The sequence below is a fragment of the Heloderma suspectum genome, chromosome Z (genome assembly GCF_057233095.1).
Source record: "Heloderma suspectum isolate Gila_16-S chromosome Z, 16-S_ref, whole genome shotgun sequence".
Taxonomy (NCBI): Eukaryota; Metazoa; Chordata; class Lepidosauria; order Squamata; family Helodermatidae; genus Heloderma; species Heloderma suspectum.
The window spans coordinates 8,830,792-8,857,671 of record NC_139476.1 but is presented as its reverse complement, the minus strand read 5'-3'; the positions used below and the strand labels follow the sequence as shown (position 1 = coordinate 8,857,671).

At 45.3% G+C, this 26,880-nt stretch overlaps 2 protein-coding genes across 3 annotated transcripts in view; both read right to left on the bottom strand.

Moving 5' to 3' along the window:
• MFSD12 (major facilitator superfamily domain containing 12) overlaps positions 1 to 18,874 on the bottom strand; it is a 55,485-nt gene extending 36,611 nt beyond the window's left edge. Inside the window, exon 1 of one of the 2 annotated variants that reach the window (XM_084825978.1) lies at positions 17,082 to 18,874. In XM_084825978.1, coding sequence (XP_084682104.1) covers positions 17,082 to 17,349 — 268 coding nt within the window. In that variant the 5' untranslated portion in view covers positions 17,350 to 18,874. The remainder of the gene's footprint in view (positions 1 to 17,081) is intronic. The other variant, XM_084825979.1, reaches the window with a different exon arrangement.
• Positions 18,875 to 19,006: 132 nt separating this feature from the next.
• SMIM24 (small integral membrane protein 24) lies at positions 19,007 to 26,563 on the bottom strand. Its single transcript, XM_084825980.1, has 4 exons — positions 26,428 to 26,563; positions 24,218 to 24,350; positions 22,980 to 23,018; positions 19,007 to 19,858 (listed from the first exon to the last, which is right to left on the bottom strand). The coding sequence occupies exons 1-4, from the start codon at positions 26,516 to 26,518 to the stop codon at positions 19,762 to 19,764; spliced, it is 360 nt and encodes a 119-aa protein (XP_084682106.1). The 5' UTR covers positions 26,519 to 26,563; the 3' UTR covers positions 19,007 to 19,761.
• Positions 26,564 to 26,880: the final 317 nt, after the last annotated feature.

Here is a 26,880-nt window from a genome sequence, read left to right as displayed (position 1 = left end):
CACACACACAAAAGAGGAAGTGCCCCAGCCTGCAGTCTTCTGAACCAGAAGGTCTCTCCAGAAAGCCAGAAAGTCTATCCACACAGCAGATATTCTGCCTTCCTTTTCATTTTGCAAGAAAAAGGAACCTGCTTCTCAGGCATCATGTTGTATCCAACGTTATTCCTACCTAGACTAGATCCACTGAAATGAAAGGGACTTAAGTTAGACAAACATTGCATACGACACATTCTTCTGAAGTTTTCCTCTGTGAAATGTTTGTTTTTTCCTGCTGCGTTTCTGTCTTTATTAAGTACTGTGGTTTTATTTTCTTATTAAGCAGCCTTGAATGTGTTTCAGGGGTGAGAAAAGGCTGAATTTGTTCCAAGGAAGCACATCATGGACTGCATGCCAGCTGGGCATGGGGCTGCATATCAAAGTGCATAACTGCAGACCCCATTCAGTTGTGGAATGACCTGCTGGTTGAAATAATGTGTCTGCTGACCTCTTTGAATATTTTAAAGCGGGACTTAAAGACTCTATTATTCTGGCAGGCCTACACTGTTTTGATGCTGTATTGTTTTTATTGTTGATTTTCTTGTTTAATTTGTTTTTAACTCTGTATGCCACCCGGAGTATTTTGTATAAAGGCGGGATACGAACATTAGAAGAGCCCCGCTGGATCAGACCAAGGGTCCATCTAGTCCAGCATCCTGTTCACACAGAGGCCAACCAGCTGTCAACCGGGAACCCACAAGCAGGGCACGAGCACAGCAGCACCCTCCCGCCCATGTCACCCAGCAACTGGTGTACATAGGCTCACTGCCTCTGGTACTGGACGTAGCACAGCGCCATCAGGACTAGTAGCCTTCTTCTCCAGGAGTTTGTCCAACCCCCTTTTAAAGCCATCCAAATTGCTGGCCATCACTGCATCCTGTGGTAGTGAATTCCATAGTTCAACTCTGCACTGTGTGAAGGACTTCCTTTGATCTGTCCTGAATCCCCCACCCATCAGCTTCATGCGATTACCCCACTGGGTTCTAGTATTTAGAGAGTGGGGGGAAAAAAGGCTCCTTATCCACATTCTCCACAGCAGGCACAATTTTGTACACCTCTATCATGTCCCCTCCTTTTCCCCCAAGCTAAACAGTCCCAGCTGTTGTAACCTTCTCTCACAGGGGAGATGCTCCAGCCCCTTGATCATTTTAGTTGCCCTCTTCTGCACTTATTTCCAGGGATATAAATTGAATAAATAAATTCATACATAGACACACTCTTCCCCCTCCTGCAAATTATTTAATTAACCCATGACTTGCCACCATGACTGAACTTACTATCTCAACCAGGACCAAGTCTTTTGTAAAGCTAATGTGTCTTAATTGCTTGTGCAAGACCAGACCACCCCCAAATACCTCGTATTACAACAGCAATAGCTGATAACAATATACTGTTGCTGTAAAAAATCAGTTCCAGCCCCAGAAACCCCCAGCTACTTTAAGGATTGCAGCAAAGCTCAGAGGGAAAGATGAGGCCGGGTGGCGGAAGATGTCATCACCACTACCAATAAAGAAGTATGGGTTCTTTGATCTTGTGAGTCCTGATTATACTACTCCAGTGGCTCTATAGCCCAACATATGGGGGGCGGGGGGGACAGGTTGGGGAAGGTTGCTGTAAAGAAATTCCTTCCATGGGTAAAAAAGGAAAGAATGCAAAGCTTATACACTGTGACAAATAGACGCAAAGCCTGGTTATTAGGACAAAACGACAGTGTAAACTATACTCTATAGAGCGGTAAATGAACATGGTTTAGTAGTCAGATGTATGCCATCATAGGAGAAGTGGGAAGTATTACTGGGAAACCTGATTTACATCAGTGATTTAAACTGGCCTTTCTTTTTGCCAATTTAAACCACTGATTTAAAATGGCCACAGTTTAAGCCAATCTACCCTGCAAGGCAATTCATAACTTTCAAAGCTCACACTGATCCTGAAGACAAAACTTGCATCCTGAAGAGACCTGTGGGTGGTATTTAACCTAGATTCAATCCTCAAGACTGTTTTTTTGCAATCAACAAAAGCATGACTTTGGCCAACACGACCTGTTGCCTAAAGATGGACTTTGACACATATTATCACATCAGGCAGCATTCAAACAGGACAAATTCAAAGCAAAGGACGTCTTGTTCTACGGTTCCAATGCAGCAGTCAGCCAACCAAGAATACACACGCCAGCAGTTGGCTTTGGAGGAATCAAATTGCTTCTCAAACAACAGAGAGAGAGAGAGAAGATCGCCAAGGCTGTGTATAGCCCCAGGATGAAATGTTCAAGTAGAAAGTGGTTACAGAGTTCAAGGACAAGATGTGGTCTGACAAAGCTACACAAATAAGACGGGATATCCAACGGTATGTGAGCATGGCTGAGATACCCTTAGAGGCAGGATAGGGGCCTATTTTCATCACCAACTATATACCCTCCCACGTGAGGCTCATTATCTGGAAGGACTCATCAAAGGAAATGCCTTTGAACCATGAGATTCAGCAGCTGGTTTTGCAAGGTGCCCACTGAGCAAGAAAGCTGAACTGAAAGTGTTTTGGGGGTGGGAGGTAGGGAGGGGTTGTGGAGGAGAAGGGACTTGAGGAAATTCTCACTCATTTGAAATTCTATTACGATTTTTAAAAATCAAAATCTTATTCTAACATAAATTCTAACATATAAACCTCGGCTGTTTTAAAATTATGAAAACAGCATATAAATAATGAGTGATAATGACAAACAGAAGAGCAAATAACACATCTGGTTGAACACTGTCATTACTGGATGAGGGAAAACAAATTGATGGTTAATCCAGAGAAGATAGAGGTGCTCCTGGTTAGTTGAAAGTAGGGATGTAAGAAACCCCTAACTTCCGTTCTGGGGAGGGTCTGCGGGGGGGGGGGGGGCAAAGAGAAATACAGCCACAAGTGGCATCCGCTACGCCATTTGCGGCTGTATTTCTCCCAGCAAAACGGTAATGGCGGCTACCATTATCATATCTCAAAGGACCCTGAGCCGGAGTGCCATTCCACGGGGAATCCTCGGGAGGCGGAGGTGAGTGGCGCCGTTCCGCCGTGGATTCTGGACGCCGGATTTCAAAGAATTCGGCCTCATTTGAGTCCGCGGTGGAATTCTCCACCAACCCTAGTTGAAGGTCAGATCAGGGAATAGGAACCTGAATGGGGGTTACGCATGGGGTTACACTCCCCTTGAAGACTCAGGCCCATAGTTTGGGTGTACGTCCAGAACTCAGCCTGGAATTCAGACGCCCAGGGGGTGGCCAGGAGCACGTTTGCACAGCTGAGGCTAGAGCACCAACTAACTGCACCCGTTTCTAGAGACGTCTGATCTGGTCACGGTCACACATGTCTTAGTAACATCCCGCTCAGATTAGCATGTTACTTCGAAACTGTTCAGAAACTTCATCTGGCCCAGAATGCTGCCGCCAGACTGTTGACCAGGGATGGTTACAGGGAGCACGTGACACCCCTCATCACAACAGCTTCACTGGCTACCGGTCTGTTTCTGGGCACAATTCAAAGTGGTGGTTGTGACTCCTAAAGCCTGATATGAGGTGTGTGCAAGCTTTGGATTCCGGAAGCATGGTGGCCATTTTGTGACCATCCGCCATTTTGTGCAACCCCCAACACCACAGCACCCTCGACTGGTCAGAGTTGTTATTGCTTTTGTTTCTTCCTAATTCCAAAGACAAGCTTTAAGAACCAGTGCCCCAGCCACATCCCAGTGTATGCAAACGACCCCTACAGAGAAAGAACGAATTGCAAAAATCTACAGAGAAAGCACGAATTGCAAAAAGCACATGGTTTAGTCCTTGCTGTCGTGACAATGTCAAACTGACAAGAGGGAGGAGGGTAGGAATGGAGGAGGAGGGAAGATGGAAGAGGGAAGGGGGGCCCCTCTAGCCCCCCTTCCCTCCTCCTCCTTTCCTACCCTCTAGCTCCCTTGTCATTTTGACATAAAGCTATCAATGGCTACAAGTCCTGATGGCTCTATGCTACCTCCAGTATCAGAGGCAATATGCCTATGTACACTAGTTACTGGGGAACATGGGCAGGATGGTGCTGTTGTGTCCTGCTTGGGGTTGGCCACTGTTGGAAACAGAATGCTGGAATGGATGGACTTGCTCCCTTAGCATGTTTATTTTACTTTTATTTAGTAGCCAAAAAAGTATCCTATGTTAATTTTTTATCCTAATAACACCACAAGTATTTGACCTGAAATCTTGGGGGTGGGGGGAATCAAAGCTTAAATCACTTAATGTGATTTAAATGTGATTAATCTTGGGGGTGGGGGGAATCTTGGGGGTGGGGGGAATCAAAGCATACTTAATGTGATTTAAATGTTATATTGTGTTGATTTGTTCTTGAAATATTTGTAAAAATTTAAGGTCACAAGCACGGAGTTCCCTTCCGGAGTTTAAATTTAAGAAAGAAACCCAGAGGTCCTGAAAAGTATTGACACACTAATACATTTTAGCAACTTAAAAGAACTACGTACGATATGCTGACAACCATTCAACTTCGGAAGTTCAGAGCTTGCTCAGTGTTGCATTTGCTATTGGCAACCGTTCACTGTAATGAATAGAAAAATTTCCACAGAGAAACTAAGCCCACACCACTGGATACAAATATATCAAGCTCACAAGACGAGCCTTTCACTGTCAAGGCATATTTCCTGAAACACGGTAGCAGCATTAATGCAGCACAGAGTTTGGGAATTACTTTTATGCTTTTTTCCCCAGAGGGGCAGCCGTGCTGGTCTGTTGCAGTAAAAACAACAAAGAGTCTTGTGGCACCTTAAAGACTACCACATTTATTCTGGCATCAGTTTTTGTGGACACTGTCTGCTTCATCAGAAAAGACCCTCAAGGCAGCTTTTATGTGGGCACACTCACATGTATAGAGCGTTGGACTTTGCCCTGTGAGATCCTCGTTCAAATCTTCCACCCAGACACATAGCTTACTGGTAGGGATGGATGGATGGGCGCCACCCCCATCCAGGTTCACCAAGCACCCACTGAGCCCCTGCCCCCACTCCTGTGCTCCCAAACCAGTACAGAGCCCCCTGCCACTCGCCGAACCACCCGCACTCACTCTGGGCCCATCCTGCGAGCTCTGCGATCGTCATTTTGCGGGGAGAAATGGCAGTTGCAAAAATGCACACATTTGATCTCACGCAAAACGGCACTGTGAATGGCCGATACATGCAAGATTACAGGCGTAAATCTTACGTGTATGAGCCATTCACAGTAGCATTTTGCATAAGCTCAAATGTGCGCATTTTTGCAATCATCTTTTTTTTTCGCAAAATGGCAATTGCAGAGCTCACCGGATGGGCCCAGGGTGAGTGTGGGCAGCTCAGTGAGTGCATGGAGAGCTCAAGCAGGGCACGGGGGTCAATGGATGTGGCTCGGGGGGGGGGGAGTCCCCTAGTCTCCTAGGCAACTGCCAAACTCTCATCCCAACCTGCCTCACAGGGGTTGCTGGGAGTATTGAAGAAAGGTACCAGGTATACCACTCTGAACTCCTGGTAGGAAAGATGGGGTGAAGATACAACACACTAGTAACTTTCAGTGGACAGAACTGAATGCAAGACACATTTATTGATTTTTTTCAAATGCTGTTTACCGCTCTGGGACTCGGAAAGGAGCAAGGCTGCAAATACTTCTGGACAGAAAAGTGTCAGACGGAGCAGGTGACCTTTGTTAAGGAAGCAAATGTCTACTCTTGCTGACTCACTGCAAGGGAGTGAGTCAAGAGATGACCTCTACATTTGCTTTCTACCAAACTGGGCACCACGTGACTAGCAAATGCTGAATCCCCACTGAGGTAGCAATTTACAAACACACAGACTAGGCATTCCACAATCTAACATTTGATGCAAGGGAAACCAGGGAAGAGAGACAGAACTGGAGGCAGGGGGAAACCGGGATTACACCTTCTCAGCCATGAGTTTATTCGGTGCCATTGGAAAAGGTGTTCTTTTATTAGCCTCCCACACACCCAACCTTCTTTTAGAAAAAAGACCAGCAGCCTACCTTACAGGGCTAAGGCTGAGATTACCAGGAGTATTTTTTATATTATTTTGCATTTATTTTCAATATTTATATACCGCTCTACATCAAAAGAGTGTGGAGCGGTGAACAGCAAGGATAAAAGAATAAAACACCATAATAAAACAAATAAAACATTTTAAAAGAGACAAGATCCAATAAGGCTGAATGTAATGAACCACGGCTGGTCACTCAAGGAAGGCTTCCCTAAATAACAATATATTTTGAGGCAGGGATGGACAGTATAATACCTATTCATCCCTGCCTCACCAGCTAGGGTGGTCATCAAAGAAAAGGATCTGTATCACAAAAGAAGAGGACAAAAGAACTCGCACAAAATGTGCACAGGCTAATTTATATGCTACTAGAATTTAAACAGAAACTGGGGTGAAATTTGGCAACCCTGCTTGGGGGTAGGGGGGCTGGGAGTTCTTCCTTTCCCCCCCCAAGTACGGGATCTTAGGTACATCTAATTTAACTCACTGAATAGACAAAAGGGCTTAGCATTTGCATGCTTCAGATATCCTTTTTTATTTCAGCATCCCAACTCTTTGTTGCGAGGGTTGGAAGACTGGGAGATTTAAGTTCTATTTATTTCCCCCCCACATAGGGGGCTTTCCAGTAGAAAAGAAAAGAAAAAAAAAAACAGAGGGAAAGCATATAGCAAAAAGTGGTGAGGTGCATATGAAGCCATGGGGATGCAGGCAGTTGAGGGGTTGCTATTACAACCCATGCCTCCTTCCCTCTTTCCCAGGTTTTTGCTTGTTCCTTCTTTTCTTCCCCTTGAGAAAAGGAGACTGTTCACATGTCACACTAACCCATGGCAGGTGGCACACTATGCTGGGTTGGTGGCTATGCAAACAGCCTACTGTGTTCCTGTCAGATAATCGGGCAAACAAGATACACAGAGTAGCTTATTTCACACACACCCTCGCTCTGCCTCCTCCTGTAGTCCTCTTGCCCAGCAGCACAAGTATCCCAACCTCCTTTACAGTGGGGAAAACCCACACCCTCCCCGACACGCTAGCTCATCATGGGTAGCTCAGACTGCTTACCCACCATGGCTTAGTGTTACGTCTGAACCTAGGCTTTATGTTGTTGTATGCGGCAGTATCTTATGCTTGGCTGGAGGTGTGTGTGTGATATACAGATGCATAGATCAGGAACTTGAGAGTTTATGCAGTCTTAAACATGTCTACTCAGATGTAGCCCCCTTGAGTTTAGTGGAACTTACTCCCAGGTAAGTGAGTACAGGACTGCACCTTTAGTCCAACTCAATATTTGGCAAGGAAGGAAATTATCTTTGGTGCCATCCCGGGCGGCACGTACACACGCACACACACACACACACACACACAGGCATGGTGCTGCCCTTCAAATGCCCCCCCCCCCAATAACTGCACACTAGTTTTTAAGAGACCATACCTGTCTTATCAGAGCACCACTCTCTGCATCTGGATTATTATATTTTTTAGCTCTGCAAGACAGGGAAAAGGCAGCTGCTGCACACTGAAAAATTAAATCAGCATCAGTTCAGTGTGGCTGCATCCAACTTTTTTGTGGGGTCGGGCTTTTGGCTTCTTCAACTCAAGCAAGCAAGCTGGGCGAAGGGTGTGTTCCCAAGAAACAAATGCTGCAGAAGCTCACTGCGACTGCTGTCTGAGCATGTACCAAGAGGCGTCTGCTGCTTTCCTGCCGCCTCCTCCTCCTCTCCCCTTCCTCCTCCTCTCCCTGCAGCCGCTTCAAGCACCCAATAGATAGGATGTTCACTGAGCCAGCGAAACAGCCGTTGCTTCCTGCAGCCATTCGCAGAGCCAACAACAACAAACACCTCAGACTTGGGAATGGCGTCAAATCCACAATACTAGAATTTAACCGGACTAGAATGTTCCCAGGCAAAAAAGAGGCTGTAAGGATTAAAAGAGGACCAGGCTGTACAATAGAGGACACCCAGCCACCCCAGCATGAACACTGACAGTGCTATATAATAATGATGTATCTGAACAGCTTTCATGCTTGAAATGCACTCCATAAATGCAAAGTATTTCTCCAGAATTCCTTGATCAGGTACCACAACAGACAGCATATACTTTATTCAGAATTTTGCACGCAGTAGTTGATTTGCACAACTGCAACACGGGCTGTTGTGCTTGTTTTCTGCTCCCGCCCGGTCAACAGCTGGTTGGCCCCTGTGTGAACAGAATGCTGGATGAGACGGACCCTTGGTCTGATCCAGCAGGGCTCTTCTTAGGTTCTTATGATCTCAGAGACAGGCAGGTGGCAAACTAATACTATTTTGATTCAAGCAGCAACATGCAACAACCAGAGCCGGCCCTGCCATGAGGCAGAGTGAGGCAGCTGCCTCTGGCAGGAAATGCAGGGTGTGTGTGCAGAGGGAGGGTGAGAGATGTTGGAGGATAGAGTTACATGTGCCATTTGGCCTGCCCTGTGCCTGCTAAGCCGGCATAATGCCATGAGGACGAGGTACAGTAGATGTATACTGAATGCAATACTCTACAACTTCCAGTCCAGCTGGCTTTTGTACATGGAATTTGGTAGGGAGTCATCTTGTACTTTGTCTCAGGTAGCAAAACGGTTCGGGGTGGCCCTGGCATCACAGCAATCCCATTCGCAGAGTTATGGACAGCCGAGGTAAGTTGCAAAATAATTTAGAAGCTACAAGTAATATGTTGTGCTTGCAAAAATATTCTGGCACCTCTGGGTATGTGCATTCCTCCCCAGCCACCCCTGGGAACAAAGTAAAAAAAAGAGAGAGAGAGAGAGAGAGAAGAGAAAAATGCTCCGAATCACATGCAGAGTCCGTTTCTTTGTGAATAGTCTTGTACCCTCTAACCCGGCTGCAAGAGGACACAATTCCAAATCAGCACATGAGATTCCAACCAAGTTAGAATCTAGAACCAACTCCCAGAAACCCACAGGGCATCCTATTTAACTTGAGGATGATGATCACGACAACGTGGAAGATGGTTTTAAAAGGGGATTGTCTTAAGAAGAGCCATGGCTAACTTTCCTCACAAAGATTTGGGCCAGGGGGACAGAAGTATGCCAACCTGAACTAGAGATGAAACATTTCCAGAAATTTTGAAGCCATGAAAAACACTGGTTTTCCCTGGAGGTGGGGTATCAGAAAAAAAAAAAAGGGAAACTATGAAACACTTTTTCTTTTTGCGCACTTTACACATCTAAAATAACTTTTGCTACTTTAGGAACGTAAGGTATATTATTTTATTTATTTGTTTAATTTTTATACTGCCCAGTAGCCAAAGCTTTTTGGGAAGTTGACAAAATTAAAACCACAAGAATACAACAAAAAATACAATATAAAATATACTAGATTAAGAGCTTCGGCTATTGGGCAGTATAGAAATGGAATATATTAATAAATATTTTAAATTAATAAAATTAAGTAATTAATTAATAAACATTGTTTGCTCGTAAAATCATCATTAAAATTAAAAACATTTAAAAATAAACTCAGGAAGAGTAAAGTTATTGTCTGATTAAACTGTACTTTTGTTTACTATTCTAAACATGAGAACTTTATGAGCAGACAAAGTTATACATTTTGAGTAACTATTTTATGTCTGACTAGAGGAACATATCTGAATCATTCTAAAAGCCAGAAGAAGCAGGAAGAGCTGGAGGAAAAGGAAGACTGGCATACAGCATTTGTTCTTGTTTGTGAGAAATTGGCCAGGGTGGAATTCAGCAAAATCCAGCCTGAAGGAACTGATTGAGAACTTATTCATCTGGAGAGGACTCTCTTACCTATTAGGAATGGTAACTATTAAATTAAATATGCTTGGTTACCATTTGTAACAGGTAAGCAATCTCCGCTAATTATTTGAAAAGTGACATTTTATTCCCTTTTGTAAATAATCCCCCTTAATAACCATCATAATTTTTGTTCATTTTGAAAGGTTGTCTCTAGCGGTGGCATCCATCCCAGGAACCAAGCTACTGCGACCCAGTTTGTATGTAATGACAGATCATGGTTTAATTAATCATGGTTTGTTGAATCATGGGTTGTCATTATATGTGAACCCGGAACTATGGTTTAACTATAGTTGTTTCGTCAGGCTGCAGAGACAGTGGGCAGGGCTGGTAAACAAACAAACAAACAGCCTCTTTACATGCCAATCCTGCAGTGCCACAAAGGCAGGGAGGGAGCAGGTAAAGGAGAAGGGAAACAAGCAATCCAGAGGATGAGAAAACAAACCAGGCCTCAGTTTCTTTTAGATAACGGGGCTGTTCATACATAACAACCCACAGGTTTAAAAACCAGTAGGCTATCAGGGACGAGCGGGAGAGATCAGACACTCATCAGGGTACATAAGAACATGAGAGCCATACTGAATCTGACCAAGGGTCATCTGACCATCTAGCCTAGCATTCTGTTCCTACAGTGGCCAACGATATGCCTGCGAGAAACCCACAAGCAGGCCACGAGTGCAACAGAAACCTCCCACTCATGTTCCCCTGCAGCTGCTATTGAGAACACACTGGAGATACCAATCAGGTTTGCACAACACACAGTAGTTAATAATAAGCACCCTCCCGTGTGCCAGTTGTGTGCTGCCCTAATGTCACCCCCACCCCCGGCACAGCTTGTCTTGATATCCAAACTCAGTGAAAGTGGGTGGCTGAGGTGGTTAACCAGCCACCCAGAACCCACTGTCTGTTGTAGGACTGCTGGGTGGTTTGTTAACAACCCCAGCTACTCACCCCCACTGGGTCTGAGCGTCAAGACAACCCACACCCGGCAAGGTTAATTAGGGAAATCAGCCGGCCTGCACCATGGCTTATTAAACACCCTTGTGTTGTGCAAAACAGCCCAATATATGGCCATCAGGACTAGTAGCCACTGATAGCCTTCTCCTCCATGAATTTGTCCAACCCCCTTTTAAAGCCATCCACGTTAGTGGCCATCGCTGCGTCCTGTGGTAGCGAATTCCACAGTAACTATGCACTGTGTGAAGATGTCCTTCCTTTTATCTGTCTTGGATCTCCAACTCTTCAGCTTCATAGGATGACCCTAGCTTATAGTATTATTAAGGGCACAATCCTACTTTCCCCACCCTCAATGAATGTAAATCTCTTTAGGGAAATTCCTAAATCTGTTCCTGTCTGTGGGAAGGAGCTTTGGGAAGTCAGACCTGAAGGAAAAGCCATTGGGATTTTATATTTTTGGGAAAGACTTCACTTAGAAATGGTAAGCAGCCATATTTAATTTAAGAACATAAGAAGAGCCCTGCCGGATCAGACCAAGGGTTCATCTAGTCCAGCATTCTGTTCACACAGGGGCCAACCAGCTATCAACCAGGGACCCACAAGCAGGACACGAGTGCAACAGCACACTCCTGCCCATGTTCCCCAGCAACTGGTACACACAGGCTCACTGCCTCTGGTACTGGAGGTAGCACATGGCCATCAAGACTAGTAGCCATTGCTAGCCTTCTCCTCCAGGAATTTGTCTAACCCTTTTAAGCCATCCAGACTGGTGGCCATCACTGCTTCCTGTGGTAGCGAATGCCATAGTTTAACTAAAAGTACTTCCTTTTATCTGTCTTGAATCTGTCCTGCATTTAAGAACCTTTAAGCAATCTCAACCTATTCTTTGAAGACAGACATTTACTTTTTAAAATAATTTCCACTAATGAACATCTTAATTTTTGTTCATTTTGAAAAGTTGTCTCTAGTGGTAGTGTCAATCCAATGCCTATGCCACAGGAACCAGGCTACTCAGTTCCTTTTAAGTAGAGCGGGTTTATTCTAGGGACAGCAATTATATGGTTTTATAGTTGAGACAGCATTTCCTAGTGGTGAGGTCTAACTGAGAACTTTATTAAAAATGGTGGCAGTGAGTTCTATAGACCCAGGCCTCAACGTTAATTAAAAAAAAAGAAAAGAAACATAGGTGGAATAATGTGCATGCTATTCTGTTGCACCTGGTGATAGTGGCAGGGAAACTTAACGCTGCATTTTCTACATGTGGGTTTTCGGTTAGAACTATATTGATGGCTACAGCATCTAACCAGAACAAGCCCAGAAACATGGGACTCTGTAGAACACCACCCAAACTGTGAAGAATGCACATTTTCTTCCATATTATGATATGGTAACTCTACTCACATGTTGGGAAGCTGAGCTACTCACATGTTGGGAAGCTGAGACATACACTATGGCAGGACGTGAGAGAGGGCCTTCTCTGCTATGGCACCCTGGTTGTGGAATGCCCTCCAGTTAGAGGCCCGATTGGCACAGACACTGGTTTCATTTTGGCACCAAGTTAAAACATGGCCTTTTAGCAAAGCCTTTGAGGGCTAACTGGATTCCCTGAGCTTGCACACTGTTTTCACCATTTAATTGTTTTAGATTTTAAATCGGTATTAGCTAGCTTAATGATTTAATTTTTTTTTTAGCTATTTAAATTATTCATTGTTTTACACAGTTTAAACTGATTTTATCTGTACGCCGCCCTGGGATCCTAATGATATAGGGTGGGATAGAAATGTTTTAGATAAATAAAATAATCGTATGTTTCATGAAAAAGTGCTTTGCACTTCATGGAAGATAGGCTGATAAATGGTTGCCTGGTGCAACTGCTGAGTGGAGCTCAAAGGCAGTATTTGTTGTTCAGTCGTTAAGTCGTGTCCGACTCTTCGTGACCCCATGACCATAGCACACCAGGCCTACTGGTGTGTGTGTGTGTGTGTGCTGTTACCTTCAACCCTTGCCTGTGAGCATCTCAGAAGTATATGGGGTCAGTCACTCTGGTAAACAGAATGCTAGACCAAATCGTCAGATCCTAAAAATACACAGAAAATAATATACAGTAGGATCCCCAATGGAGGGTGAGGATTTTAGACCACCAGAAGCTGGGACTTTATTCTTTGAGGGTTTTCCTCCCCTCCAGCCACTAGGTAATGCTACCCAAATTGGCTTCCATTGACTTACAATACGATACTTTATTGCTTAAGGCTATAGGCCACCACAATGTACATTAAAGAGAGAGAGAGAGAGAGAGAAAGAAAGAAAGAAAACAGTACAGTCACATATTTGTATATACATAAATTCATTCATCCAACAGAATCATCCCTAGAAGGCTGTTTGGGCTTGGGCACATATTTTCCTTGCTGCCAAGGCAAATTTTGCTACCTGGGCAGTGGTGAAAGCATCAGTGCCAGAAAGAAGGACACACATCTGTTCTAAAGGTGTTCTATTTAGGAGGCTCTGGGAAATAATGGCAAGAAATGGATGGCCATAGAGAGGGCATCTTAGTAAGTAATGAGAGACATCCTCAGCCTCCCCAGACCCACAGATACAGAGTCTCTGATGGACTGGGGTATTGTCAAATTTTCCCTCCAAGAAGGCAGAAGGCATGCATTGTAGACGCAATGCTGTAAATGATTTTCGTAAGTGAGGCACAGTCAGAGTTGTAAAGTAACTCTCCAGACCAAATGACGTCTTATATAATGGGTACCAGCAAGAGTAAGGCATTTGTGAGATTGTAACCAAACCCATCCACTTAGAATAAAGATAATTTTTTTCTTTAAGCCTCTGCTTTACTCTATCAGAAGGGAAAGAAGGAAAGGACTCAGTATCAATTCCATAAGCTTGCAACATAGGTTTGGTCAGGTTTACCCAAGACTTTTGGGATGGGGTCTGAAGCTGCTCTTCAAAGCATTTTTTTGGAAGGCAGGAATCACTCATGTGGGTCAACTTGAGCCAATACAAAGCAAGAGCAGCATAAATAGATGTTTTAACTGAAATCAATCCTACTTCTGCCCTTAGAAGGGCCCCAGGTGTACTCTGGGGGGCAGTTAAGAGAGATCTCATAAAAGAGTTCTGAACCACCTCAAAAATAGTGGCATTCGTGTATCCCCATACCTCAGCCCCATACGTCAGTTGTGAAACTACCTTCTGAAATATCTCAACTGCAGGGGCAACCAATCTTCCCCCTTGTGATCGAGAGAACTGAAGGAGAGCCCGAGTAGACTGGGATGATTTCAGCTTAATCACATCTAGATGTTGTCTCCATGAAAGTCGGGCGTTGAAATTAAGGCCCAAATATCTAAAGTTGTTCATTTGTTCAATGGATTCTTTGTCCAACTTCCACATATGTGTTTTCCTTTTCTTCCCCAAATACTACAATTTTAGTCTTAGCGTAGTTAATAGACAAATGCTCTCTTGTGCAAAATGTACTCAACTTTCTCCAGAGCCTTCGCGTACCAATTAATGTAGTGGAAATCATTGCGATATCATCCGCATATAGGAGGACTGAGAGTTTAACATCCTGAATAGAAGCTGCGAAGCATTCCAAATCACTCAGTTCTTGTACAATGCAATTAATATAAAAATTAAAAAGGGGCCAATAAACATCCCTGGCACACTCCTTTATCAGTTGGGATGCTTTCCGATAACAATCCATTCGTCCCCAGCCTACCTTTAAGAGTAGTGTTAGAGTGAAGCATTTGGATTAAAAGAAACAGCCTTCTATCAATGTTTGTGGCAGATAGCTTTTGCCACAAACGATCTCTATCTACAAGGTCAAAGGCTGAACTAAAATCCACAAAAGTAACAAATAACTCTTTTCTATCATGCTGAGAATATTAGGTGATGGAGAACAAAACACTGGTCTATTGTAGATTTCCCCTTCGCAAACCCGGCCTGTTCTTCAGCTAAGATCAAGTTTTCAGCTGCCCATGACTCTAATTTGTGTAAAATATATTTAGTATATAATTTTGTAACAACATTAAGCAGACTGATTGGTCTAAAATTGTTTGGATCTGCTTTAGAGCCTCTCTTGTGAATAGGAACAACAACGCTCACTTCCCAGCCCTGGGGGATTTTTCCATGCTGGTTTATATAAGTAAACATTTTAGCAAGAATTGGGCACCACCAAGTAGAATTAGATCTAAACAATTCACCAGGAAGCATATCCTCTCCAGGGGCCTTTTTAGGAGGCAGGGAGGCAATCAGATCATGCACTTCATCCCAGGTTACTGGTTCCCAATCAGGGCAGGAAGAGAAAGACAAAAAATGCCTGCCGTGAAGGGGATCAGATAGGGTCCCAACAAAAGATTGTCTAAACAAGGCTGAAAAGTGAGCTTGTCACTGTGAGGAAGTAATTTGATTATCAATAGAGCCATGATGTCTCCTTGTCCCTTTTGTCACTAACATCCAGAATCCAGTTGAATCTCTTTCTAGAATTGCCAGCCCTAGCTCCATCCAGGATTGAGCTCCATCCTAGCTCCATCCAGGATCCCATCCAGAACATACTGTTCTTTTTCTGGCGCAGGAGATTTTTATACTTTGCGCAAGCTGATGTAGACAGTAAAATTTTCTAAGGAGTCTTCTTGCCTCAATCTCCTGATTGCTCCTGCCAGCCTATGTTTCTGGTCAGTGCACCGTTTATCAAACCTTATCAAACCAGCCTTGACTAGTGTGCAGGCCTGGAAAAAGAGCTTTAGTAGTGACCACAAATGGTCTAAGTTCTTTCACTATTTTCCCATAAGTTCCCAGGGGGTCCAGGGAGGTAAGAAATTCCTCTCTCAAAGATAACATCTTGGGGGTTGCTAGAAATAAATTTATTTCTTCTTGCAGCTTCCCATTCCAACACAATCTTTTTTCTCCCTGGGTTATTAAATTATTTGCAGAAGCGAAAACAGGGGGAACTTTTCCAGTTGGTAACAAAAGACACATCTGAATTGGCATGTGATCACTCTCTGGTCTAGTAAGGACTTTAAAATTGTTGAAAAAGAATACAGCCGATTACAAGAGGATCATAAAATCTATCACACTCCTGCCCCTTGGGCCAATATATGTATATAAGTTCGAATCCGGGTCTATATCTGTCCCATTACATATATATAAGTGAAACTTAACAACAAGAGCAAAGAGGAATTGACCAGCTTTATTAAGCCCCAAATCCTTAGAATTTCTAGTAGGGAGAGAAGCTAGATCATCTGGAGTAAGTCCCATTTTCTCACAGATTTTACAGTTGTTTTGTCCTATTCTAGTATTCTATTCTAGTTACCCAAATTGGCTTCCATTGACTTTTATTACCTGGAACAGCAACTACAATCACCTCTTGTTTTGTTAATATAAAAGACTGCCTAATTTTACGCTGTGATCTACCAGCAAAAGGGGCCAGTGTGCTTTAGCCAGGATGGAAAACACCCCTGAGAATTACCTGGACTTCATCTTCCCCAAAATGGAGGATGCAACATCACCCCACCCCCACCCCCACCCCCTTCTTCCCAGAGTAACAAGGGGCATAATAGACCCCCTGTAACCATCACATGACCAGCTGACCTGCAGACTTTCCCTCCCACACTAACCTGGGACTAACTAGTCTGGACTCTCAAGGGGTCCAAGGGGACATCACCATCTAGTCGCTCTCTCCCCTGTCTTGTATAACACCTTGCTTGGAGAAGAGATCTGAGGATCTGGAAAGCTTGCACAATTTTTTTGGGGGGGGAATCTTCTTGCCAATAAAGGTATTACAGCAACATGGATTTCAGATTATACAGAAAGCCCCGTGGGACGATCGGATCTGTATTGACTGCTACTAACCAGAACAGGCAACCAAACTTCTGTGCTCTGGGGCAGTATACCACAGAATAACAGATGTTTGGCGGGGGAAATAAAATGGGGTCGATGAGAGGGGATAAGCATGGCTTCACCCTGCTTGGGGGCTTCCCATGGGAGCATCAGGCCAGACACCGCTGGAAACAGGATGTGGGGCTGGAAGGACCCTTCCTTGGCCTGATCCAGCAACGCAGCTCCTTCTGTCCACCCCAGGCTTCTGTCTCCTTTCCTAGATACTCTATGCCAGACTTCTTCCAGATCTGTCGGGACCACAACCCCGACGGCCATTGGGAAGGCTGCCCGTGCGCACCGCCAAACCATGGTGCAGCAGACGCCCCCACTCCAAATCCAGCTCTGGATCCCTTCGCAGCGCGTCCTTACCAGTCAAATGCCAAGATTTTCTTCGGCCGTAGCGTCCGCAGCCGCCAGCCTGATCCGCTTCGTAGCCCACCAGGGGCGTGCAAATGCCGTCGGCCACTTGCCCGGCCAGCAGGAGCGCCCCCGCGTGGCTGGTGCTGTAGCCCAGGACCGAGTGGAAATACACCAGCAAGTAGGTGAACCACATAGAGGCGCACAGATCGTTCAGGAAGTGACCCACCGAGAAGCTGAGGCGGGCGCGGAGGGCCAGCGGCTCGGGGTCAGCCATCATGCCAGGAATCCCCACCCCACTCCCGGGGCTCACCGTCCGGGGAACCGGCGCCCCACGGCACCAGCCGTGCGTAAAAACGCACCAGCGGGGCGCATCAGCTGGGCTGCAGGAGGCGCGCGCCGAGGGCGGACCCCGCCTGACCCGACCGCAAGCAGGGACGGGTAGCAAAAGCCGCCGCTACCGGGGAAATCTGCCCAGCCATGCGCCCGCCGACCGGCTTTTATGGCCTCTGGGAAAGCCCCGGGTTGGCGGCGGGCGCCTTGCCAGCTCCGCGGCGCCCCCACGCGGGCCGCCGAACCGCGCAGCCCTCGCGCTTCCTCCGGCTCCCGCGCACAACGGAAACGGAGCCCATGGAGAGGCAACGAGGAGGAGGAGTTCACCCGGCTGGCTCCCCCCACCCGCTCCTTGCCTTTCTCCGGGTCATGCAAAGCAGCCACCGCCGTGGCGAGCGGCCGGAGATCCGCAGAGGCCGGTTCCAGAGCCCCAGACTCGCCGGCCGCTGGGGCTGAGCTCCCGACGGGTGGGCCGCTAACTGGCCGCGAAACCGCAGCTTTGGTCGCTTCTGTGACTTTCGCAGCAGCGACTGCCCCAAGCGGCAAGTGTCGCTTGGGCGGGGGGGGGACGTGGCAGTAAGCCAAAGTCTGCAGCTCAAACTGCGGTTAAACGCACAGGAGCGCGGGCCCGAGGCCCGGTTGGAGAGTTGGCACCGCAAACCCTGGCCTCGCCGCTTTGATAACCCATCCACGAAGTTAACTGAAGAGGCTTCGATGGCTTTCGAAGGGGACCGGGCGTGGCACCGCGTAGACCTGGAGCCCTTGGTTCGTCTCTGGATGATTTGCCAAATGTGGGGCCAGATAGGGTTCTGGTTCTGGATCCCGTTGCATCGAGCCCTTACCAGTCAAATGCGGTTTGTGCCGTTTTACAGTAGATTAGTAAGGATTTCTGACCCCAGTTGTGTAGCAGTAGCAGCAAAAACATGATTGCCAATCCCTGCCTAAATGAAGAGCTTGGTGTGAAAACCCGGAGTAGATTTCTGTGTGGAAGGACTGGGGGGTGCTTTTCAGTATTGGTACTCAAAAGCAAATTCTTTGGATCAGAATTCTTTGACATGGGGGTCCCCAAACCATTTTGGGTGGTGGGCACATTTGGCATTTGAAGAGAGTGTTGTGGGCATTCTCACAAAATGGCTGCCATGGGGCGGGCTTGCTCATTCATAGAAGGGCTGCCACAGTGGGCACAAAACAACTTATTTTCCAGAAGGCAACCCAGTGAGTCTAAAAAGAGTTATTTGCTCATAAGCCTGAACTCAAGGCAGTGGATGAGTCTGAGCTGCAAAACACAAAGCAGCACTGTTCCAGGAGGCAGTCTGTAATTGACCAGTCATGATTTCTATTGGCATTCTGTGTGTGTGTGTTTTTTAAAGCATGATTTTACGGTGGTGTTTTAATCTTTTTATTCTTTTACTGTTTTATCTGTTGTGTTCACCGCTCCAAAAATCTGTTTTAGATATGGAGCGGTATGCAAATATTGTAAATATAAATAAATAATTAAAGAAATAAATATTATATGTGTGTTCTAGTGTTAACCATTAAGAAATTTCATTATGGTAAGTGGTATAGAAGTATCAATATATAAGTGAGGCATTTGGAACAAAATTCAAAATTTAAGCTGCTCGGTTTGTCTTTTATTATGTTTCTAGTCCACATGACTAAAGAGGAGCTTAAAAGAGCTACTAGAATGCATGAGCAGCATCTAGGGATGTACATCTAGTGTGTTTTAAGAAAAGGTACAGATAAAAGAGCTACTGCTGGTCGTATGGAAGGGTGGTGGAAAACCCCTCAATAAAATATTGATTTAAAAGGCACTCCGACCTATCGAGAAACCCACATCCCGTGAGCTATAATACCTGTTTTCTGATTCTCATTCTATTGTGTGTGTTTTTCAAGCACAATTTAACAAAGGATATCTCAGTATGTGGCTCTTTTATTGAAAACCACAGCCTTCTGCCTTTCAAAACACCTCAAGAATCTGGTTCCCCCCCTCAAAAAATCAGTAGATTGGATCTGAAAAGAAAACACATCCACCACCCACCCACAAAATCATAACACATAAATTGACTTAAGGCATAAGGAGCAAATTGGACTGGGTAGACAATTACCCAACAGCTGCATTTTTATTTGAAAATCGGCTGTTTCTGGAAGGAAAATAGGAGGAATTTATTATTTACATGTATTTTTAGATTGCCTCTCCACTCAGTGAGCACTCAAGGCGATGCACAATTTAAAACTGGAGAAGTTGTTATACAATCCTTGAGACGGCTGCTCCTTTAAATGGCTGTGCAGAAGGGAGAAATCCAAAAGGCATCTCTGTTTCTTGCTTCCCAATCTTTTGTCCCTAGATGCTCCCATCCCCTCACATTCTGGTCATTTTATAATAGTCTGCCTTGCTTTCAAGGGAAAGTCTGTCTTCTGCATCCATTGCTGTGTTCTCATAAACATTTGGGGTAGTTCTGGAGGGAGAGGAGAAAATAAAAGAGAAATGATAACCAGAAATGGGGACATTTGGGAAGCAGGCATGTTTCTAAACTGGAGGACAAGTTCAGAGGTGGATTGAGGAGTGTTAGTACATAAGACCCCTTCATGGATCACTGCCTTGTTGTGGCGAAGGGGCTTGCGTAACTCAATGAAGCCATAAGCTATGCCGTGCAGGGCCACCCAAGACGGACAGGTCATGGCAGAGAGTTCTGACAAAATGTGGTCCACTGGAGAAGGAAATGGCAACCCACTCCAGTATTCTTGCCAAGAAAACCCCATGGAACGTATCACAAGGCTAAAAGATATGACCCTGGAAGATGAGCCCCTCAGGTCAGAAGGTGTCCAATATGCTACTGGGGAAGAGCAGAGGGTATTTCCAAGTAGCGCCAGAAAGAGTGAAGCGGCTGGGCCAAACCCGAAAGGACACTCAGCTGTGGATGTGTCTGGTGGTGAAAAGAAAATCCGATGCTGTAAAGAACAATATTGTTTAGGAACCTGGAATGTCAGATCAATGAATCAAGGTAAGCTGGAGGTGGTCAAACATGAGATGGCAAGATTGAACATCGACATCTTGGGAATCAGCGAACTAAAATGGACAGGCATGGGCGAATTTAATTCAGGTGACCATCATATCTACTATTGTGGGCAAGAATCCCTTAGAAGAAATGGAGTAGCACTCATAGTCAACAAAAGGGTGGGAAAAGCAGTACTGGGGTACAATCTTAAAAATGATAGAATGATCTCAGTACGAATCCAAGGCAAACCATTCAACATCACAGTAATTCAAGTCTATGCCCCAACCACTGAGGCCGAAGAAGCTGAGGTTGATCGGTTCTATGAAGACCTACAACACCTTCTAGAACTAACACCAAAAAAAGATGTCCTCTTCATCATAGGGGATTGGAATGCTAAAGTAGGAAGTCAAGAAATCACCGGGATAACAGGCAGGCATGGCCTTGGTGTACAAAATGAAGCAGGACAAAAGCTAATAGAGTTTTGCCAAGAGAACATGCTGATCATCGCAAACACTCTTTTCCAACAGCACAAGAGGCGACTCTACACATGGACATCACCAGATGGTCAATATCGAAATCAGATTGATTATGTCCTTTGCAGCCAAAGATGGAGAAGCTCCATACAGTCAGTAAAAACAAGACCTGGAGCTGACTGTGGCTCAGATCATGAGCTGCTTCTTGCAAAATTTCAGCTTAAATTGAAGAACGTCGGGAAAACCACTAAACCGTTCAGGTATGACCTAAATCATATCCCTGATGAATATACAGTGGAGGTGAGGAATAGATTTCAGGGATTAGACCTGATAGACAGAGTGCCTGAGGAACTATGGACGGAGGTCCGTAACATTGTTCAGGAGGCAGCAACGAAATCCGTCCCAAAGAAAAAGAAATGCAAGAAAGCCAAGTGGCTGTCTGACGAGGCTTTACAAGTAGCTCACGAAAGAAGGGAAGCGAAAAGCAAGGGAGAAAGGGGAAGATATACCCAACTGAATGCAGAGTTCCAGAGAATAGCAACAGTATTCCAGCCGAGCTATTTAAAATCCTAAAAGATGATGCTGTTAAAGTGCTGCATTCAATATGCCAACAAATCTGGAACACTCAACAGTGGCCACAAGACTGGAAAAGGTCAGTTTACATTCCAATTCCAAAGAAGGGCAACGCCAAAGAGTGTTCAAACTACCACACAATTGCGCTCATTTCACATGCCAGCAAGGTGATGCTCAAAATCCTACAAGCTAGGCTTCAGCAGTATGCGAACCGAGAACTACCGGAAGTACAAGCTGGGTTTAGAAGAGGCAGAGGAACTAGAGATCAAATCGCCAACATTCGCTGCATCATGGAGAAAGCAAGAGAATTCCAGAAAAACGTCTATTTCTGCTTCATTGACTACTCTAAAGCCTTTGATTGTGTGGATCACAACAAACTGTGGCAAATTCTTAAAGTGATGGGAGTACCAGACCACCTTACCTGTCTCCTGAGAAACCTGTACGAGGGTCAAGAAGCAACAGTAAGAACCAGACATGGAACAACCGATTGGTTCAAAATTGGGAAAGGAGTACGACAAGGCTGCATATTGTCACCCTGCTTATTTAACTTATATGCAGAGTACATCATGAGAAATGCCGGGTTGGATGAATCACAGGTCGGAATTAAGATTGCTGGGAGAATTATCAACAACCTCAGATACGCAGACGATACCACCCTAATGGCAGAAAGCGAAGAGGATCTCAAGAGCCTCTTGTTGAGGGTGAAAGAGGAGAGTGCAAAAGCTGGTTTGAAACTCAACATTAAAAAAACTAAGATCATGGCATCTGGCCCCATCACTTCCTGGCATATAGAAGGGGAAGAAATGGAAGCAGTGACAGATTTTACTTTCTTGGGCTCCAAGATCACCGCAGACGGTGACTGTAGCCATGAAATTAAAAGACGCTTGCTCCTTGGGAGGAAAGCTATGGCCAACCTAGACAGTGTAGTAAGAAGCAGAGACATCACCTTGCCGACAAAGGTCCGTCTAATCAAAGCTATGGTTTTCCCAGTAGTAATGTATGGCTGTGAGAGCTGGACTATAAGGAAGGCTGAGCGCCGAAGAATTGATGCTTTTGAACTGTGGTGCTGGAGAAGACTCTTACGAGTGCCCTGGACTGCAAGGAGGTCAAATCAGTCCATCCTAAAGGAAATCAACCCTGAGTGCTCATTGGAAGGACAGATAATGAAGCTGAAGCTCCAATATTTTGGCCACCTAATGCGAAGAGAAAACTCCCTGGAAAAGACCCTGATGCTGGGAAAGACTGAAGGCAAAAGGAGAAGGGGACGGCAGAGGATGAGATGGCTAGATAGCATCACCGATGCAATGGGTATGGACTTGAGCACGCTCCGGGAGAGAGCGCAGGACAGGAAAGCCTGGCGTGCTATGGTCCATGGGGTCACGAAGAGTCGGACACGACTGAACGACTGAACAACAACAGTACATAAGAAGTGCTTTGTTGGAAGCGTCCAAAGGTCCATCTTGCCTGGCCTCTCTGACAATGACCAACAGAATAAAAATATATATTTAAAAAACAACTGAAACCATAATATTTACCTGAGTTCCTTGTTTCTCTCTGACTGTTCATCATCATCCCTGCAAAGAGGACAAGATCATCACAGAGTGAAGAAGGGGTGGGTGATGGGGAAGAGGCAAGCCTCCCCACACTTCCCAGGTTTCTGAACTTTTACCCCTATTTGCACTCTTTCCATGTTTTCCTGCGGACTAGAAACTTTTACAAGATGCTTATTTACTAAACTTGGATCCTGCTGTTACAGGTTTCTTGCAGTGGTCCCCCATGATCTAATGGACTGGCCAGGTTCACACCTTCTTAGCATTAGCAACGCTGCTGCATCAGGCCCCCCGGGTCACTCACTGTAACTCCAAAGGGGGTAGGAACATGATGTTTCCTTTGCTCTTTTTGAAAAGTGAACAGATTCCATGCTGGGAAACTATTCCGCTATCAGAAATGCAAAGCTGCCTCAGTCCTTCAGAGTCACTAAGCATTCCTGGAAACTCAGGGTTAGGACTCTAACACTCTCTGTGTGTGCTGTAGCTCCCCCAGTTTCTCCTTTAAATATACCTGCTGATGTTCGCTGCAGCAAAGACAACAAAGATGAACACATTGATTATGGCATATGTTTTCCCCTAGAAGGGATGCAGAACCTCCAGCCTTCCTGTGAGCCCAGCTCAGCCCTCCAGAGATCTCCAGATGGCTGTGCATTTTCCCCCAACTTCCAATCGTTGGGTGGTTTCTGGCTTTTCCATCCCTTTCCCACCATTCTCAAATGTTGAAGTGCCTCTCCTAAAGCTTAGTTCCTGGCAGTAAGAGCGTTCAGCTCTTTACATACTGGTCATTACATACTGGTAATTACATACTGGTAATTTCGGGGATTTTGGCTCCACCCACTTTGCCCTTGGTCTCACCCACCACTGGAATCTCCCCACCCTCCCAAGAGCTTCTCTGAAATTTAATTCGGACCTCAGGCTGAAAGAGGTTCTGCACTCCTAGGCTAGAAGATGGAAGCAGGGTGACTTATTACTGAAGCATGGAGAATCCTGTCTCCATGCTTGTCGTTATCTCTCTGTAGGTCAAGAGGACTAGAAACGTGTTTTTATTTTTAAAAGGAAGCTGAAAATTTAGAAAGAGGCTTGGAATATCCCAAAAGGAGCCAGTTTGTCGCTGTGCGCCCCTTCCCTCATAGCTACAACCCAACGTCAAAACACATATGGTGGTACTCCATAGCAGTTGCTTTTCGAACCCAGAGTAAGGAGCAAAAAGACAAGAGACCTACATCTTGTTGGAGAAAAAAATCCTATTGATGAGGGTTGCCACAAACATCACGCACAGGAAGCCCACGACAGCTGCCAGTCCCACCAGCCAGGGCTGCAAACTGTTCGAACCGTTGGTAGTTCCGGTCACAAGGCCTGCCAGGGTTAATAAAATAGAGATTGTGGTCTCACATGAGGTTTGGGGTCTACGTTCCCATCCCCACTGCTGGGTTCAGTGCTGGAAGAGATGATGCAATAATCCTTGGCTAAGCCTGTTCACGTGCAGAGTGCATTTCTCTCACCTCAGGTTAAGAGCGTTGCCAGTTGTTTTCCTAGCTCTGCTGCTGTGCTTTTCAGACCCAATGTGGTTAGGTGCCTCCAGATGTTTTGGATGACAACTCCCAGCATTCCTGACCATTGCCCTTGCTGCCTGGGGCTAATGGGAGTTGAAGTCCAAAATATCTGGAGGTTGGGTTAGAGTGTCAGACTTCAGCGTGTAAGGTCAGAGTTCAGATCTTCCCTCAGCCGTGAAGCTCACCGGATGTGATGTTGGGCCATTTCACTTTCTCACAGTTTCACTCACCTCACAGAGTTGTTGTGAAGAGAAAGCAGGGTAATTAAATCGATACACATGTACACTGAGCTCAGTGGCTGTGTGTTTCGAACGTACTGTCTGCAGGGAGCTAGGGTGTCTAAATCAAGAGTCTCCAACCTTTCTTTCAGGGTTCTACAGCTTGCTTGTGTACTCAGTATGAAAATGATCTTCCTTTAATTCGCTTTAAGGTCTGCATCTTTTCCATTTTCCACTTTGCTGTCGATTCGCTTTACAGTCTGTTTCTTTTTTCAATTTCCACTTTGAACACAACTTTACTTTGAGGCAACGTTACCAAGCACTTCACACTTCAAATACTGTAAACGCTATAAGCACTATAAATAATAATAATAATAAAATAAAGCCATAAGCTGTAAGAGGTCAGCTGCATACCTTCATTATTTATAACTTTTCTTTGTTATTTTTAACAATACAAATAATGGATATTCTAAAATAAAGAATGCTTATCAAAAGATACGAACCGCGACAAAACAAAAAATATTGTACGCAAAACCTGTGAACCTTCTGCTGTGTTGCGCAGTGCATGGCCACTGCTCAGAATGTGGCTTTTCGAACTTTGTCTTGTGCAAACTGAAGCCCGGTGGCTGAGAGATCCAGGTTTGGAGCAATGTCGCTCTCGATGGATATCACACCTGCACCAGGCCCCATCAATCCTCTGGATGGCCCCGCAAAACTGACTATGGCAGGGAGGGGGGACCAAAGGCACTCCTTGCCCAGGGTGCTATTTTATTCTAGGACTGGCCCTGCTTTCTTCCTATATGTTTCTTCAACTCCAGTCTATACTCTGTATCCAAAGAGAACCCCTTCCTCACCATGGTGGTGCAGTCGGGTAATTTTAGATTCTAATGTTCTTTACATCCCCCTCCCTCCTTCCCTCCCTCCCTTTCGATGGTAGTATGTATTAGTTCACTTCCTTCAAAATGTGCCAGCCAGTCCAGCTCATTCTACTGAGTGGGATTATTGCATCATATCTTCCAGCACTGAGCCCAGTAATGAGCAGTAAAGCCTCAGAAAAGGCCTCAGAAAAGGTGAGGGGGGCAGACCCCCTCTGGCCTCATTGTAATTTGAGCAATGAGATAAAGAGGGAATTATTTTTTAATTTGATTTGTACCCCACCTTTCTGCCAAAAAATGGCACCCAAGGCAGCTTACAGGCACAATTAAAATGGATTGAAAATACAGTAAAATGCAGCAAAATCATAACAATTTAAGGCTAGCTAGATTATTTTCCCTCCCCTGCATTGAACAATTGAAATACCTGTTGTCACTTTTGAAAATAAAGGGAGCAAATTACGGATGAAATGGCTGTCTTTCATAGTGCCCTCTTGAAAATAAGATGCTCTGAGAAATGAATGCAGCAATGTAAAAGTAAACATTCAGTTCTGCAGTTGCATATTTGAGAACCAAAAAGACCCAAATCTACAGAGCAGGGTGTTCCAAGCACCCTTTCCTCTGGCCCTTTCCAAACATGGCAAGCCAGCCCTGCTGTTTTTGAGGGGCTATCCTGCTCATTATGCTGAGGAGGGCCCTGGACTTCTGCCCCAGAGTCTGGCCCTGATGGCACTGCTGAGCCTCCCACCAGTTTCTTGTTCTTTTCCAGAAAGCTCATAGCATACTATACCTTGGCCATGACAGCAAGGAGCAAACAAGAGTCCTAGGAGCAGAGCAATTCCCGCAAAGGGCTCCATTGCGCTTTGCCAGCCTGGCATCATAGTGTTACGATGTGCTGTTCCCCTAAGCACATCTGTTGCTGTTTTGGTGGGGAGGGATAAGAAACAGAGATTTATTTTCTTTGTATCTTTGACCATGGACTTGGAATCAAAGGGCACTTGATAACGCCCTGTTGATTCAGCTCTACCTGCCTGATATCGAGCAGCTCTGCCTTTAGCTTGATATTGAGCTCTATCTGCCTGATATCGAGCAGCTCTGTTGCATGGCAATGAGATGTGCCATGCAATAGATTAAATCATTATTGTGCCCACCACGGAAGGGCAAATGCCAAAACACTACCTTGGGGGCACCACGGCAACCAGGACGGTTTAACCTGTGAAGGAACAAAGGGAAAGGAACCAAG

Excerpts from the sequence above, each read along its gene's own strand:
- SMIM24 (XM_084825980.1), bottom strand. The coding sequence starts at position 26,518 with ATGATGCCAGGCTGGCAAAGCGCAATGGAGCCCTTTGCGGGAATTGCT. Across the intron at positions 24,351-26,427 it reads TCCTTGCTGTCATGGCCAAG|GCCTTGTGACCGGAACTACC; the intron begins GTATAGTATGCT and ends TAACCCTGGCAG. Across the intron at positions 19,859-22,979 it reads GAGAGAAACAAGGAACTCAG|AACTACCCCAAATGTTTATG; the intron begins GTAAATATTATG and ends CTCTCCCTCCAG.